The 18,038-nt window shown below is 41.8% G+C and overlaps 1 protein-coding gene and 1 long non-coding RNA gene across 2 annotated transcripts; one reads left to right on the forward strand and one right to left on the reverse strand.

Annotated features, from left to right (window-relative positions):
• The first annotated feature begins 2,136 nt into the window (after nt 1-2,136).
• Nucleotides 2,137-4,022, forward strand: LOC142683594 (uncharacterized). The gene is made up of 2 exons (XR_012853978.1): nt 2,137-2,725; nt 2,761-4,022. It is a non-coding gene; the product is annotated as an uncharacterized LOC142683594 (long non-coding RNA).
• LOC142683593 (myosin regulatory light chain 11) lies at nt 3,998-9,615 on the reverse strand. The gene is made up of 8 exons (XM_075847441.1): nt 9,553-9,615; nt 8,482-8,760; nt 7,440-7,535; nt 5,193-5,268; nt 4,922-5,026; nt 4,709-4,787; nt 4,457-4,505; nt 3,998-4,376 (listed from the first exon to the last, which is right to left on the reverse strand). Exons 2-8 carry the CDS (start codon nt 8,482-8,484, stop codon nt 4,272-4,274), a joined length of 513 nt encoding a protein of 170 aa, XP_075703556.1. The 5' UTR covers nt 8,485-8,760; nt 9,553-9,615; the 3' UTR covers nt 3,998-4,271.
• Nucleotides 9,616-18,038: the final 8,423 nt, after the last annotated feature.

Below are 18,038 nucleotides of genomic sequence, written 5' to 3' on the forward strand. Positions count from 1 at the left end.
ACTTATATACATTACATGCGGGACACTTATATACATTACATGCGGGACACTTATATACATTACATGCGGGACACTTATATACATTACATGCGGGACACTTATATACATTATATGCAGGACACTTATATACATTACATGCGGGACACTTATATACATTACATGCGGGACACTTCTATACATTATATGCGGGACACTTATATACATTATATGCGGGACACTTATATACATTATATGCGGGACACTTATATACATTACATGCGGGACACTTATATACATTACATGCGGGACACTTCTATACATTATATGCGGGACACTTCTATACATTATATGCGGGACACTTATATACATTATATGCGGGACACTTATATACATTATATGCGGGACACTTATATACATTATATGCGGGACACTTATATACATTATATGCGGGACACTTATATACATTACATGCGGGACACTTATATACATTATATGCGGGACACTTATATACATTATATGCGGGACACTTATATACATTATATGCGGGACACTTATATACATTATATGCGGGACACTTATATACATTATATGCGGGACACTTATATACATTATATGCTGGACACTTATATACATTATATGCGGGACACTTATATACATTATATGCGGGACACTTATATGCATTATATGCGGGACACTTATATACAGTATATGCGGGACACTTATATACATTATATGCGGGACACTTATATACATTATATGCGGGACACTTATATACATTATATGCGGGACACTTATATACATTATATGCGGGACGCTTATATACATTACATGCGGGACGCTTATATACATTACATGCGGGACACTTATATACATTACATGCGGGACACTTATATACATTATATGCGGGACACTTATATACATTATATGCGGGACACTTATATACATTATATGCGGGACACTTATATACATTATATGCGGGACACTTATATACATTATATGCGGGACACTTATATACATTATATGCGGGACGCTTATATACATTATATGCGGGGCACTTCTATACATTATATGCGGGACGCTTCTATACATTACATGCGGGACACTTATATACATTATATGCGGGACACTTATATACATTATATGCGGGACGCTTATATACATTATATGCGGGGCACTTCTATACATTATATGCGGGACACTTATATACATTATATGCGGGACACTTATATACATTATATGAGGGACACTTATATACATTATATGCAGGACACTTATATACATTACATGCGGGACACTTCTATACATTATATGCGGGACACTTATATACATTATATGCGGGACACTTATATACATTATATGCGGGACACTTATATACATTATATGCGGGACACTTATATACATTATATGCAGGACACTTATATACATTATATGAGGGACACTTATATACATTATATGCGGGACACTTATATACATTACATGCGGGACACTTATATACATTATATGCGGGACACTTATATACATTATATGCGGGACACTTATATACATTATATGCGGGACACTTATATACATTATATGCGGGACACTTATATACATTATATGCGGGACACTTATATACATTATATGCGGGACGCTTATATACATTATATGCGGGACACTTATATACATTATATGCGGGACACTTCTATACATTATATGCGGGACACTTATATACATTATATGCGGGACACTTATATACATTATATGCGGGACACTTATATACATTATATGCGGGACACTTATATACATTACATGCGGGACACTTATATACATTACATGCGGGACACTTATATACATTACATGCGGGACACTTATATACATTACATGCGGGACACTTATATACATTATATGCGGGACGCTTATATACATTACATGCGGGACACTTATATACATTATATGCAGGACACTTATATACATTATATGCTGGACACTTATATACATTATATGCGGGACACTTATATACATTATATGCGGGACACTTCTATACATTATATGCGGGACACTTCTATACATTATATGCGGGACACTTATATACATTATATGCGGGACACTTATATACATTATATGCGGGACACTTATATACATTATATGCGGGACACTTATATACATTATATGCGGGACACTTATATACATTATATGCGGGACACTTATATACATTACATGCGGGACACTTATATACATTATATGCGGGACACTTATATACATTACACGCGGGACACTTATATACATTATATGCGGGACACTTATATACATTATATGCGGGACACTTATATACATTATATGCGGGACACTTATATACATTACATGCGGGACACTTATATACATTATATGCGGGACACTTATATACATTACATGCGGGACGCTTCTATACGTTGCACGCGGGACACTTCTTGGGACATTTTTGGAGCCGTTTTTCATTGACTCCATTGAAACCAGCTCCAATTACATCCGTAAAAGACGCCGCGAAAAACGCGAGTACAAGCAAAACGTCTGAAATTCAGGAGCTGTTTTTGCCCGATATCAGCACTGTAATTTCAGACGTATTTTGCGCTGTCGTGTGAACAGACCCTTAGGGGCTTCATTGGTGTACTGATAATATAGGGGCTCTGAGGGGACATATAGAGCTGACGGTTTGGGCTGTTAAGCATTATGGGAAAAAGCTGTAGAGTTAGAAGGAGGTTCATGTTATGGGGAGCAGTGGAGTTAGGAGGTTCATGTTATGGGGAGCAGTGGAGTTAGAAGGAGGTTCATGTTATGGGGAGCAGTGGAGTTAGAAGGAGGTTCATGTTAGGGGGAGCTGTAGAGCTACATTGAGAAGTTTCAAGTTGGGGGTAGGAACCTGTTGAATTATAATGAGTTTTAATTAGGAATTCTGGGTCTAAAGGGATTATCGGTAGCGTTCTAATGAGGAGGTCCATGGATTTGAGGTAATGGGGGTCTATTGAGTCATATTGAGGAGATTCGGGCTGATGTGTAACGGGGAGCGATGGAGTTATAAGGTTCATGTTATGAGGGCACCCTGGAGTGATAATGAGGTTCATGTTATGGGGTTATGGGTAACTGTATAGTTATAAGGAGGAGGTTGAGGTTATGGATGGCTGGAGTTATGTCAAGAAGGATTAAATCAGAGGGGGCTCTAGTTACATTCAGGAGGGTTCGGTTGGTGCGGTTATGGGGAGCAGTAGAGTTATAATAAGGAGGTTCAGGTTATGAGGGCACCATGGAGTTATAATGAGGTTCATGTTATGGGGAGCAGTAGAGTTATAATGAGGTTCATGTTTTTTTGGAGCAGTTATGAAGTTCATGTTATGGGGAGCAGTTATAATGAGGTTCATGTTATGGGGAGCAGTTATAATGAGGTTCATGTTATGGGGAGCAGTTATAATGAGGTTCATGTTATGGGGAGCAGTAGCGTTAGAATGAGGTTCATGTAATGGGGAGCAGTTAGAATGAGGTTCATGTAATGGGGAGCAGTTAGAATGAGGTTCATGTTATGGGGAGCAGTTAGAATGAGGTTCATGTAATGGGGAGCAGTTAGAATGAGGTTCATGTAATGGGGAGCAGTTAGAATGAGGTTCATGTTATGGGGAGCAGTTAGAATGAGGTTCATGTTATGGGGAGCAGTTAGAATGAGGTTCATGTAATGGGGAGCAGTTAGAATGAGGTTCATGTTATGGGGAGCAGTTAGAATGAGGTTCATGTTATGGGGAGCAGTTAGAATGAGGTTCATGTTATGGGGAGCAGTTAGAATGAGGTTCATGTTATGGGGAGCAGTTAGAATGAGGTTCATGTTATGGGGAGCAGTTAGAATGAGGTTCATGTTATGGGGAGCAGTTAGAATGAGGTTCATGTTATGGGGAGCAGTTAGAATGAGGTTCATGTTATGGGGAGCAGTTAGAATGAGGTTTGGCTTGAGTTGATTGGACGCTCGGACATTTATTCTTTTGTGTCACATTTTTGACAATGAAAATCACTGAACAAGTAGAATAAAAACGAGATTTTATTGAGTTTTCTTCCCCTGAGGATTCCAGAGTTCCAACTTTAAGACATTGAAATATTAGGGGACAAAGAGTGGGGGGTTCCAGCAGAAGGAAATGAGGCAACAAATTGGGGCCCCTTCCAGACCACCAAAAGAAATAAATTACAGTTGTGTCTTTGATGAGTCGGGTTTACAAAATAAGACGCAATATACAGCAAGTTGGGGTTCTGCGCTTGGTGTGAGGGGGCTCCCCCATGGGGGCTCGACGTGGCTCCATTTACTCCTGGTCTTTGTCCTCTCCGTGGGTGATGACGTAGCAGATGTTCTTGTAGTCTACATTGCCGGCAACATCAGGGGGAAACGCGGTCCACATGTTCTTAATCTGAGGGAGAGAAGGAAACGGTGAGTGGGGGTCCGACGTGATGTCAATACAAGTCATTGGCAGCATCTGGGGGCGCTCACCTCTTCTGCACTGAATCTGTCACACTGTGTGGTCAGGAGTTCCTCGAGGCTGAGAGAAAACAGAGAAAAGTGACAGGAAGAGCTGCAGGAGGATGAAGGGAGGAGGGGGACGGGCGGAGGACAGTGGGAAGGTGAGTGGGGAGGGGTGGAGAGTGTGGGGGAGAGGTGGGGAGGGGAGGAGGGTGGAGAGGAGAATCAGAAGGTGAGTGGGAGGAGAGAGGGGGGGAGAATGGGGAGGGGAGTACTACTTACAACTGCTTCTTGATGGCCCCTTTGCCCTCAGGATCAAGCACCTTAAATGCCCCAGTGATGACGTCCTCGGGATCAGCACCTGCAGGAAACATTCAGTCAGGGAAGGCACTGGAGACCCATGAACTAATAATCCCACTCCCCAGATGACCCCCTGTAGTGTATGAGTTACAGCAAGGACCCCTCCCTGTATATCTGATGCTCCCCCCCTCTCACCCTTGAGCTTCTCGCCGAACATGGTCAGGAAGACGGTGAAGTTGATGGGTCCAGACGCTTCCTTGATCATCTCATCGAGTTCTTCATTCTTCACATTCAGGCGACCTGCCAGGAGCAGTTACAGGGGGTCAGAGACAGGAAGGTGTGAGAGCCCCTCAAATATGTAAGCTCCATGCAGAAGAGTCTGGGACATATATACATGTTACTCCACGTCACCACGCGGGATAGGACGGGGGGGGGGGGATGGGGTTTCACCTGGCGCTGCACTCACCCATAGCTGCAAAAGTGTCTCTCAGATCTTCCTTATCGATGATCCCGTCTCTGTTCTGATCAATCACTGTGAAGGCCTGAGGAGAAAGTAGAGCGTAACCTAAAGAGGCCAGGGGTGTCAAGAAGGGACCCCAATATCCAAGGCTTATAATAGAGCGAGAGTGTAATAAGAGGATATCAGTCACACTATAAAAGGATCTCAGCACTTGTGAACGTCCACATAAAGTAGGAGTCATGGGAGAGGGGAGGTTTCCGCACTTCCTTTCATTCCTTGAACTCTACAGTCGGCCTCTCGCGAGCCTGAAGTGGCTGATAACAGGGGACACTAGTTTGCATCCAGCTGTACAGAAAATGTAAGAAGAGCAGCTGCAGGTGTGAATACAGAACTTGATCTTGTGGCAGCTCCAGACCACGGATTCCCAATTTTTTTCTACGGGGCCGTCGGCACCTGTGGTCCAGGTCCAACAGCACAAATATTTCTCAGCGGACAGTTCATGCGTCTCACCCACAACTAGGGGCCTCTCACCCACAACTAGGGGCATCTCACCTATAACTAGGGGCCTCTAACCCACAACTAAGGGCATCTCACCTATAACTAGGGGGCTCTCACCCACAACTAGGGGCATCTCACCTATAACTAGGGGGCTCTCATCCACAACTAGGGGGCTCTCACCCACAACTAGGGGCATCTCACCTATAACTAGGGGGCTCTCACCCACAACTAGGGGCATCTCACCTATAACTAGGGGCCTCTCACCCACAACTAGGGGCATCTCACCTATAACTAGGGGGCTCTCACCCACAACTAGGGGCATCTCACCCACAACAAGGGGCATCTCACCTATAACTAGGGGCCTCTAACCCACAACTAGGGGGCTCTCACCCACAACTAGGGGCATCTCACCTATAACTAGGGGCATCTCAGCTATAACTAGGGGGTGCTTCACCAACAACTAGGGGCATCTCACATATAATTAGGGGGTGCTTCACCAACAACTAGGGGCATCTGACCTATAACTAGGGTGTGCTTCACCAACAACTAGGGGCATCTCACCTATAACTAAGGGGTGCTTCACCAACAACTAGGGGCATCTCACCTATAACTAGGGGGTGCTTCACCAACAACTAGGGGCATCTGACCTATAACTAGGGGGTGCTTCATCAACAACTAGGGGCATCTCACCCACAACTAGGGGCATCTCACCCACAACTAGGGGCCTCTCACCCACAACTAGGGGCCTCTCACCCACAACTAGGGGCATCTCACCCACAACTAGGGGCCTCTCACACACAACTAGGGGCATCTCACCTATAACTAGGGGCCTCTTACCCACAACTAGGGGCATCTCGCCTATAACTAGTGGTTGCTTCACCAACAACTAGGAGGCAACTCATCCACAACTAGTAAATATCTCACCAACCACTAGGTGGCATCTCACCCATAAAAAGGAGGAATCTTACCCACACCTAGGGGGCGTCTCAAACACAACAAGGGGCGTCTCATCCACAGGTAGGGGGCACCTCACCAACAATTAAGGGACATCTCACCAACAACAAGGGGGCATCATACCAAAAACTAAGAGGCACTTTGCCCAGAACTAGGGGCATCTCACCAACAACTAGGGACATTGCACCCATAAAAAGGAGGAATCTTACCCATAATGGAAGAGCCTCACCAACAACTAGGGGGCATCTCACAACTACTAGGGGGCACCTTAGAGTTTGAGAAGCCCTGCTCTAGGGAGTGAGACATCCCGGGCTGCTGATGACTCTATATTTGGCTCCCCCTCCCCCGCTCACACACCTGTCTCCCCCTCTCATGTTCCTGTGACATGTTTTATATCTTGTGCATGAGGGTAACCCACCTCCTGGGGTGCATCCGAGCAGAGTGTATTATGGGGGTTCTCTGTGAGAAATAATTGTTACAATGTGTTTGTTTTAGAGCCATTGTAACGATTATTACACAGTATAACGATGCAGAAAATCCCTGGTTAACCCCTGATCACATCTGATCGCATACACACATGATTAACGCCCGTCTGATTGTTACATTGACGATATAACCAAAATCTCTTACAAAAATGACGGCACATGTACAATAATTGTAATTGGGGGAATGTCCATCCAATTCTTCCTCAATGATATAAAAAATTGCTAAATGAACCCTCATTACAAGACGGGGGCTCAACAAGATGGGGGCCCAACAAGACGGGTGCCCAACAAGACGGGGGCCCAACAAGACACTCACCTCCTTAAACTCCTGGATCTGGGTTTGGTCAAACATGGACAAGACATTGGAGGATCCTCCATCTGCTGCCTTTCTCTTGGCCTTCTTTGCTGGTGCCTGTGGGTGAAGGAAGAGACCGATTGACAGGTGCCCAGGACCAGTGCGGAGCCATATGGATCAGACATGATGACCAGAGGTACCTGCAAAAGTTCTAGGGGTCTACAGGTAAGTATCTACAGATGTTCTAGGGGTCTACGGGTAAGTATCTACAGATGTTCTAGGGGTCTACAGGTAAGTATCTACAGATGTTCTAGGGGTCTACAGGTAAGTTTCTACAGATGTTCTAGGGGTCTACAGGTAAGTATCTACAGATGTTCTAGAGGTCTACAGATAAGTATCTACAGATGTTCTAGGGGTTCAGAGATAATTATTGACAGATGTTCTAGGGATAAGTATTTACAGATGTTCTAGGGGTCTACAGATAAGTATCTACAGATGTTGTAGGGGTCCAGGGATATTGGCGTAGAAATTGTAGGAGTTTAGAGGAAAGTTTATCCACCATTTGTATGGACACAGGTTTAGCCAGTGGATGAGCAGTCATAGAGATTCGCTGGTTTCAGGGATTTTAGAGATTTGGGGGTTAATTGCTGCAGTAGTGGTAACATTTTTGAGTTTTTTAAGGTGTAAGAGGGGCAATTATGGGGCAGATATAAGGGCTCATATTCAGGAGAGAAGGGAAGGAGATAAATAAAATGAGTGAGGACTATATGCTGCTAGGGTGCCAACTGGCATTGGGGTGACACTGCACTAGTCCTATATTCAGCCCCTTTAGGACACAGGATCGTTGGGTTAGGGGTTTGACCCAACTTGGACCCTTGTCCTTGTGCCTGAAGTAGAGCCCCAGCAGACAAGCTTCCGTCCTCTCTCCTATGTTCTCCCCATTCCCTCTGCCCTGTCCAGCGCATCTTCTGGAACTGTAGCACATAATCCAGGGGGCTCCCGGCCGGGGCTATGCCGGGTCTAGGCCACACATGCCGGGTCCAGGCCCCTCTCATCCACTTACCATGTCCTCGGTTGTGCTGGGTGCTTGTCCTGGTGAGAAGGAGTGAGTGACATGGAAGAGGAGACCCCAGGAGGGATTATATACTCCACTCCTCCAAGACGCTGCTTCTAACTTTAGCCTCAACCTCAACTTTGGCTGTAAGGAGAAGGGAGGAGGTGGGAGGACAAAACTGTCCCGACCAAAATAGCCGTGGACTCCCAAGGCGTCTTCTGCTCCTTTCTTGGACACATGAAGAGAAAGGGGACAGCTGCAAAGGGGGCAGGGGGATCAACCAGGGCCCTGGAGAAAGAAAGAAAGGGGAGGGGGTCCAAAAGAGTGACCACTGCACACAATATACTAAAAATTCTATATTATACCCCAGTACAGACCCAAAATACGTCAAAACGGTCACTTCCCATCCCACACACCGTCCAAAAGTCCAAGAATCTATCTATCTATCTCATATCTATCTATCTATCTATCTATCTATCTATCTATCTATCTATCTATCTATCTATCTAATATCTATCTATCTATCTATCTCATATCTATCTCATATCTATCTATCTATCTAATATCTATCTATCTATCTATCTATCTCATATCTATCTATCTATCTCATATCTATCTATCTATCTCATATCTATCTATCTATCTATCTATCTATCTATCTATCTATCTATATCTCATATCTATCTATCTCATATCTATCTATCTATCTATCTATCTATCTATCTATCTATCTATCTATCTATCTATCTATCTATCCCATATCTATCTATCTATCTCATATCTAATCTATCTATCTATCTATCTATCTATCCCATATCTATATCCCATATCTATCTATCTATCTATCTATCCCATATCTATCTATCTATCTATCTATCTATCTATCTATCTATCTATCTATCTAACTATCTATACAAAAACAAAACAAACAAAACGTGGACCACAGAGATGGGTCTAAATATAGAGACAATAGGAGACGGAAAAGATCACACAGAGTGGATTGACAACGGCGGATCCATCTTCTTCTTTGACTGAACACAATGTTGATCCTGAATTAAACCTTAGAAAGTTAGGTCTTACCAAAGGGAGTAAGTTTATGCCTCCTGTCAATATGTCCGTTATAGATGCTTTCATTACAGCTGTAAAGGGCGATATTGAAATAATCAAGACGGAGTCAGTCAGTGGTGAAAAGTTTATACATCCGAATCTGACTGTGGATGAGTCTAAAGCATTGGAAAAATTAGCTAGAGACACTAACATTACAATCAAACCAGCAGATAAAGGTGGAGCAGTGGTGGTGATGGACACCTCGTCATACCTTACAGAAATCAGGAGACAGACGATACCGTGGTGTATAAACGTATTACTCATGATCCTAAACTTGAGATCAGCAGGGAGATTAGAAGCATTCTGGATGAGGCTATAACTGGTGGGATTATAGATTGTAACCTGGCCGAGTATCTTTCAATTGAACAGCCTAGAACTCCGGTTCTGTAAACACTTCCAAAAATACATAAGTCTCTGGTTGACCCTCCTGGTCGACCCATTGTTTCCGGGACAAAATTTTGAGATCTTATGCCACTTAGGCTACCTCATATATCAGGGACACGTCAGATTTTCTTAACAAACTTGAGGGTGTTATTTTACCGCCAGACAAAAAGATCACATTGGTATCCTTTGATGTTATCAATCTATACACAGTCATAGACCACACTAGGGGCTTACAAGCAGTGAAAAATTGTCTTGATTCATCTGATTTTACACCAGAATGCTGTACATTTCTTTTTCAATTACTCAATATAATTTTGAGGCATAATTACTTTTTGTTTGGGGATAATTTTTAGCTCCAATTACAAGGTACAGCGATGGGGTCCAACATTGCCCCCACCTATGCCAATATATTTATGCGCATGCTGGAGGTATCATTCATCTATAGGTCCCACCACTTTGAACATGTTATCAAGTGGTGGCGATATATTGATGATATCTTTGTGATTTCGTCGGGTGACTCTAAGACACTCCAAGGTTTTTTTCTGGTGCCTAAACTCTTTTGATGATAAGGTCAAATTCGCGTTGGTACAATCGGAAACTGATATTCAATTAATAGTTGTTTTGGTTAAAATCAAAGATGATGGTTTTATTACCGAATTATATACAAAGCCCACAGACTGTAATAATCTACTTCTATACAGCAGTAATCATCCGCGGAAGATGGCAGAAAGCTTACCCTCGAGTCAGTTAATGCGGGTCAAAAGAATTGTTAGTGACACAGATACCACAGAAAAAACTTTTGATATTATGATTGATCGATTCCGTACCCGTGGTTACCCAACGAGGTTATTAGACAAACATAGACTTAAACTTGGACGGATGGACAGGAACACACTCCTTAGACCTAGGGACACTAGACCTAGAATAGACCGCATTCCCTTTGTCTCTACATACACGGACGAAAGCAATGCAATATCGAAAGTCATCAGACGACACTGGCCCATGTTAGGGAATTGTCTGACACATGTTCCTGAACTCACTAATTATCCTTTACTCTCTTATCATAGATCCAGAAGCCTGAGGGACAGACTGGTGAAGGCCGATATGGGTCCTCTTAAATCTTATAGAAGGACATACCTGACCAAACCAAAATTAGGCTCTTTCCCGTGTCTGGGCTGCATTAATTGCAGTCTCATGTTGAAAGGCTCCACTCTGGTACATCCCAATACTAAAAGAATTTTTCACATTCTGCATTTTTGCACATGCAACACTGATTTTGTTGTGTATGTTTTACAATGTCCCTGCCATCTTCTGTATGTTGGGGAAACCACACTTGACCTAAAAACTAGGTTGAATCAACACAGGTACACCATCCGAAAAAATCGCCTGGATCTTCCTGTATTCAAACATTTTTCAGACATGGGTCACACTGAACAACGATTAAGGTTTTGGATCTTAGGCCCCATGCACATGAACGTGCTTTTGCGGCCGCAATTCCCCTGAAAATCCACGGGAGAAATGCGGCCCCATTCATTTCTATGGGGCCATGCACACGACGGTAGTTTTTACGGTCTGTGCATGGCCCGGGAGCCCGCACCGCAGAAAGAACGGACATGTCTTATTACGGCCGTCTTCTGCGGTCCGGGCTCATTGAAAATAATGGCCGCGGCCATGTGCATGGCCCAAGATCTGCGGGCAGCTTGCGGCTAACGGTCTGCTGCCGGCCGACCCGAAAATCACAGGCGAGCACATGGCTACGGTCGTGTGCATGAGGCCTTAGATCATATTTCCCCCCCCCCCCTCAGACGTGGTGGAAACAGGACCAAGTTTCTTAAAACAAGAGAGTTGCAATGGATGGGCGGGCTCAATACCATCAATCCCAACGGTCTTAATGTAGACTTTTCACTCAGTGGACTGGTATGTGATATAATAGTGACCATGTGATATAGTAGTAATAATAGTGATCATGTGATGTAATAGTGATCATGTGATATAGTAGTAATAATAGTGATCATGTGATGCAATAGTGATCATGTGATATAGTAGGGATAATATTGACCATGTGATATAGTAGTGATAATATTGATCATGTGATATAATATTGAGAATAGTGATCATGTGATATAATAGTGACCATGTGATATAGTAGTGATAATAGTGCCCATGTGATATAATAGTGATAATAGTGACCATATGATATAGTAGTGATAATATTGATCATGTGATATAATATTGAGAATAGTGATCATGTGATATAATAGTGACCATGTTATATAGTCGTGATAATAGTGATCATGTGATATAAGTGATCATGTGATATAATAGTGATCATGTGATATAGTAGTGATAATAGTGATCCTGTGATATAGTAGTGATAATAGTGATCATGTTATGTAGTAATAATAGTGATCATGTGATGTAATAGTGATAATAGTGATCATGTGATGTAATAGTGACCATGTGATATAGTAGTGATAATAGTGCCCATGTGATATAGTAGTGATAATAGTGACCATATGATATAGTAGTGATAATATTGATCATATGATATAATATTGAGAATAGTGATCATGTGATATAATAGTGATCATGTGATATAATAGTGATCATGTGATATAGTTTATTGTAGTGATCATGTGATGTAATAGTGATCATGTGATGTAATAGTGATCATGTGATGTAATGGTGATCATGTGATATAATAGTGATCATGTGATATAGTTTATTACAGTGATCATGTGATATAATAGTGATAATAGTGATCCTGTGATATAGTAGTGATAATAGTGATCATGTTATGTCGTAATAATAGTGATCGTGTGATGTAATAGTGATAATTGTGATCATGCGATGTAATAGTGACCATGTGATATAGTAGTGATAATAGTGACCATGTGATGTAATAGTGACCATGTGATATAGTAGTGATAATAGTTACCATGTGATAATAGTGACCATGTGATATAGTAGTATTAATAGTGACCATATGATATCGTAGTGATTATATTGATCATGTGATATATTATTGAGAATAGTGATCATGTGATATAATAGTGACCATGTTATATAGTCATGATAATAGTGATCATGTGATCTAATAGTGATCATGTGATATAGTTTATTATAGTGATCATGTGATGTAATAGTGATCATGTGATCTAATAGTGATCATGTGATATAGTTTATTATAGTGATCATGTGATATAATAGTGATCCTGTGATATAATAGTGATCATGTGATGTAGTTTATTATAGTGATCATGTGATATAATAGTGATCCTGTGATATAATAGTGATAATAGTGATCATGTGATATAATAGTAATCATGTGATATAGTTTATTATAGTAATCATGTGATATAATAGTGATCTTGTGATATAGTAGTGATAATAGTGATCATGTGATATAATAGTGATCATGTGATATAGTTTATTATAGTAATCATGTGATATAATAGTGATCTTGTGATATAGTAGTGATAATAGTGATCCTGTGATATAGTAGTGATAATAGTGATCATGTGATGTAATAGTGATAATAGTGATCATGTGATGTAATAGTGACCATGTAATATAGTAGTGATAATAGTGAGGATGTTATGTAGTGATAATAGTGATCATGTGATATAGTAGTGATAATAGTGATCATGTGATATAGTGGTGATAATAGTGACCATGTGATATAGTAGTGATAATAGTGATCATGTGATATAGTAGTGATAATAGTGATCATGTGATGTAATAGTGATCATGTGATGTAATGATCATGTGATATAGTTTATTATAGTGATCATGTGATGCAATAGTGATAATAGTGATCCTGTGATATAGTAGTGATAATAGTGATCATGTTATGTCGTAATAATAGTGATTGTGTGATGTAATAGTGATAATGGGTATCATGCGATGTAATAGTGACCATGTGATATAGTAGTGATAATAGTGACCATGTGATGTAATAGTGACCATGTGATATAGTAGTGATAATAGTTACCATGTGATATAGTAGTGATAATAGTGACCATGTGATATAGTAGTGATAATAGTGACCATATGATATCGTAGTGATTATATTGATCATGTGATATATTATTGAGAATAGTGATCATGTGATATAATAGTGACCATGTTATATAGTCATGATAATAGTGATCATGTGATATAATAGTGATCATGTGATATAGTTTATTATAGTGATCATGTGATGTAATAGTGATCATGTGATGTAATAGTGATCATGTGATATAGTTTATTATAGTGATCATGTGATGTAATAGTGATCATGTGATATAATAGTGATCATGTGATATAGTTTATTATAGTGATCATGTGATATAATAGTGATCCTGTGATATAATAGGGATCATCTGATATAGTTTATTATAGTGATCATGTGATGTAATAGTGATCCTGTGATATAATAGTGATAATAGTGATCATGTGATATAGTGATCATGTGATATAGTTTATTATAGTAATCATGTGATATAATAGTGATCTTGTGATATAGTAGTGATAATAGTGATCATGTTATGTAGTGATAATAGTGATCATGTGATATAGTAGTGATAATAGTGATCCTCTGATATAGTAGTGTTAATAGTGATCATGTGATGTAATAGTGATAATAGTGATCATGTGATGTAATAGTGACCATGTAATATAGTAGTGATAATAGTGATCATGTGATATAGTAGTGATAATAGTGATCATGTGATATAACAGTAACCATGTGGTATAATAGTGATAATAGTGAGAATGTTATGTAGTGATAATAGTGATCATGTGATATAATAGTGATAATAGTGACCATGTGATATAGTAGTGATAATAGTGATCATGTGATATAGTAGTGATAATAGTGATCATGTGATTATAGTAGTGATCATGTGATGTAATAGTGATCATGTGATGTAATAGTGATCATGTGATATAGTTTATTATAGTGATCATGTGATGTAATAGTGATCATGTGATATAATAGTGATCATGTGATATAGTTTATTATAGTGATCATGTGATGTAATAGTGATCATGTGATATAATAGTGATCATGTGATATAGTTTATTATAGTGATCATGTGATATAATAGTGATAATAGTGATCCTGTGATATTATAGTGATCATGTGATATAGTTTATAATAGTGATCCTGTGATATAATAGTGATAATAGTGATCATGTGATATAATAGTGATCATGTGATAGTTTATTATAGTAATCATGTGATATAATAGTGATCCTGTGATATAATAGTGATCATGTTATGTAGTGATAATAGTGATCATGTGATATAGTAGTGATAATAGTGATCCTGTGATATAGTAGTGATAATAGTGATCATGTGATGTAATAGTGACCATGTGATATAGTAGTGATAATAGTGATCATGTGATATAGTAGTGATAATAATGATCATGTGATATAGTAGTGATAATAGTGATTATGTGATATAACAGTAACCATGTGGTATAATAGTGAGCATGTTATGTAGTGATAATAGTGATCATGTGATATAGTAGTGATAATAGTGATCATGTGATATAACAGTAACCATGTGGTATAATAGTGATAATAGTGAGCATGTTATGTAGTGATAATAGTGATCATGTGATATAGTAGTGATAATAGTGATCATGTGATATAACAGTAACCATGTGGTATAATAGTGATAATAGTGAGCATGTTATGTAATAGTGACCATGTGATATAGTAGTGATAATAGTGATCATGTGATGTAATAGTGACTATGTGATATAGTAGTGATAATAGTGATCATGTGATACATATGAGACTTCATGGTATATACACTATCTCGCTGTATGTGGCCCCATCTGCTCAGCATTGAGGGGACTTATGCTGATGAACGGTAATGAAGTGACTATAGGGAATCTATATGCGCTCCGAAAACAACCTCTATTAGTCATAAGCTCTGGACACCCCCTCAGCCGGTCCTGGGGTCTCCTCCATCATCATGTCATATTGTCTCCAGGTTGTGGACACCATGCGGCCTATCAGAGGGCGTGAGGTCAGACAGCGGCAGCTCATCAGGGTCACCTGCGCAGACCTTTGGGGGAGGCCGGTGTCAGTGATGTCATCCTCTCACTTGTATCTTTCAGCATAATGGGGAGGAAGGCGACATTCCCAGTCGGCCTCCAGTCCGCCAAAACCATTCTCCTAGGGAACCAGGTTGGGATGACTGTGCCGGAGGAACTTCTCAGAGAAGGAGACCCTGACTCCCCCTCTCCCGCCAGTACACTCGCCCGTGTGCCCGGATCACAGAGCTCTTTTTTTCGGCCTTACGAATGATGATACTACGATATTATTTTGGACAATCTACAGGAGCAAAAAGGGGACATTTTTTTTTACTTCTAATAGTGGAGCCAAAGTAAAAGCTGTGGTCTGTTGTGGGCGGCGCACATGTATGACCCGCCCCCTCCTGGAAACCGGTGACCTAGGGACTCTGATGAAAGCCTGACATGCCGTGAGGGTTAATCGTGGTGAGGCCCCTTTAAGGATCCCAACTGTACAAACGAGGAGGGAAAAAATGAGAATTCACAGAAAAGAAACTGCGATATGACCGCACCGTGTGAATACACCCCGACGGGGCCTGATCCTAAAGAAACTGCGATATGACCGCACCGTGTGAATACACCCCGACGGGGCCTCATCCTAAAGAAACTGCGATATGACCGCACCGTGTGAATACACCCCGACGGGGCCTCATCCTAAAGAAACTGCGATATGACCGCACCGTGTGAATACACCCCGACGGGGCCTGATCCTAAAGAAACTGCGATATGACCGCACCGTGTGAATACACCCCGACGGGGCCTCATCCTAAAGAAACTGCGATATGACCGCACCGTGTGAATACACCCCGACGGGGCCTCATCCTAAAGAAACTGCGATATGACCGCACCGTGTGAATACACCCCGACGGGGCCTCATCCTAAAGAAACTGCGATATGACCGCACCGTGTGAATACACCCCGACGGGGCCTGATCCTAAAGAAACTGCGATATGACCGCACCGTGTGAATACACCCCGACGGGGCCTCATCCTAAAGAAACTGCGATATGACCGCACCGTGTGAATACACCCCGACGGGGCCTGATCCTAAAGAAACTGCGATATGACCGCACCGTGTGAATACACCCCGACGGGGCCTCATCCTAAAGAAACTGCGATATGACCGCACCGTGTGAATACACCCCGACGGGGCCTGATCCTAAAGAAACTGCGATATGACCGCACCGTGTGAATACACCCCGACGGGGCCTGATCCTAAAGAAACTGCGATATGACCGCACCGTGTGAATACACCCCGACGGGGCCTGATCCTAAAGAAACTGCGATATGACCGCACCGTGTGAATACACCCCGACGGGGCCTGATCCTAAAGAAACTGCGATATGACCGCACCGTGTGAATACACCCCGACGGGGCCTGATCCTAAAGAAACTGCGATATGACCGCACCGTGTGAATACACCCCGACGGGGCCTGATCCTAAAGAAACTGCGATATGACCGCACCGTGTGAATACACCCCGACGGGGCCTCATCCTAAAGAAACTGCGATATGACCGCACCGTGTGAATACACCCCGACGGGGCCTCATCCTAAAGAAACTGCGATATGACCGCACCGTGTGAATACACCCCGACGGGGCCTGATCCTAAAGAAACTGCGATATGACCGCACCGTGTGAATACACCCCGACGGGGCCCGATCCTAAAGAAACTGCGATATGACCGCACCGTGTGAATACACCCCGACGGGGCCCGATCCTCCCCCCCCGTTCATGGCAAGAATAGATGAAGATAAATCAGTCAGGTGAGAGGTGGATGGTGCCTCGCTGTCACGCGACGCCCCCTCCCATACACGGTTATTAGGATTCTGACCACCTCTTAACCCCTTCAGGACTGGATGGCGCCTCCTTTATTTCCGGGACACTGTATCAGCCTAATATAAGGTTATTATCGCTGCTCCTGCTACACTGTGACAGGTGACGCCGGTGGAGATTAATACGGAGTCCTGTTCACAGCGCCGCTTATTTTTGGCCTGGAGCTG

The sequence above is a fragment of the Rhinoderma darwinii genome, assembly GCF_050947455.1.
Source record: "Rhinoderma darwinii isolate aRhiDar2 chromosome 4 unlocalized genomic scaffold, aRhiDar2.hap1 SUPER_4_unloc_1, whole genome shotgun sequence".
Taxonomy (NCBI): domain Eukaryota; kingdom Metazoa; phylum Chordata; class Amphibia; order Anura; family Rhinodermatidae; genus Rhinoderma; species Rhinoderma darwinii.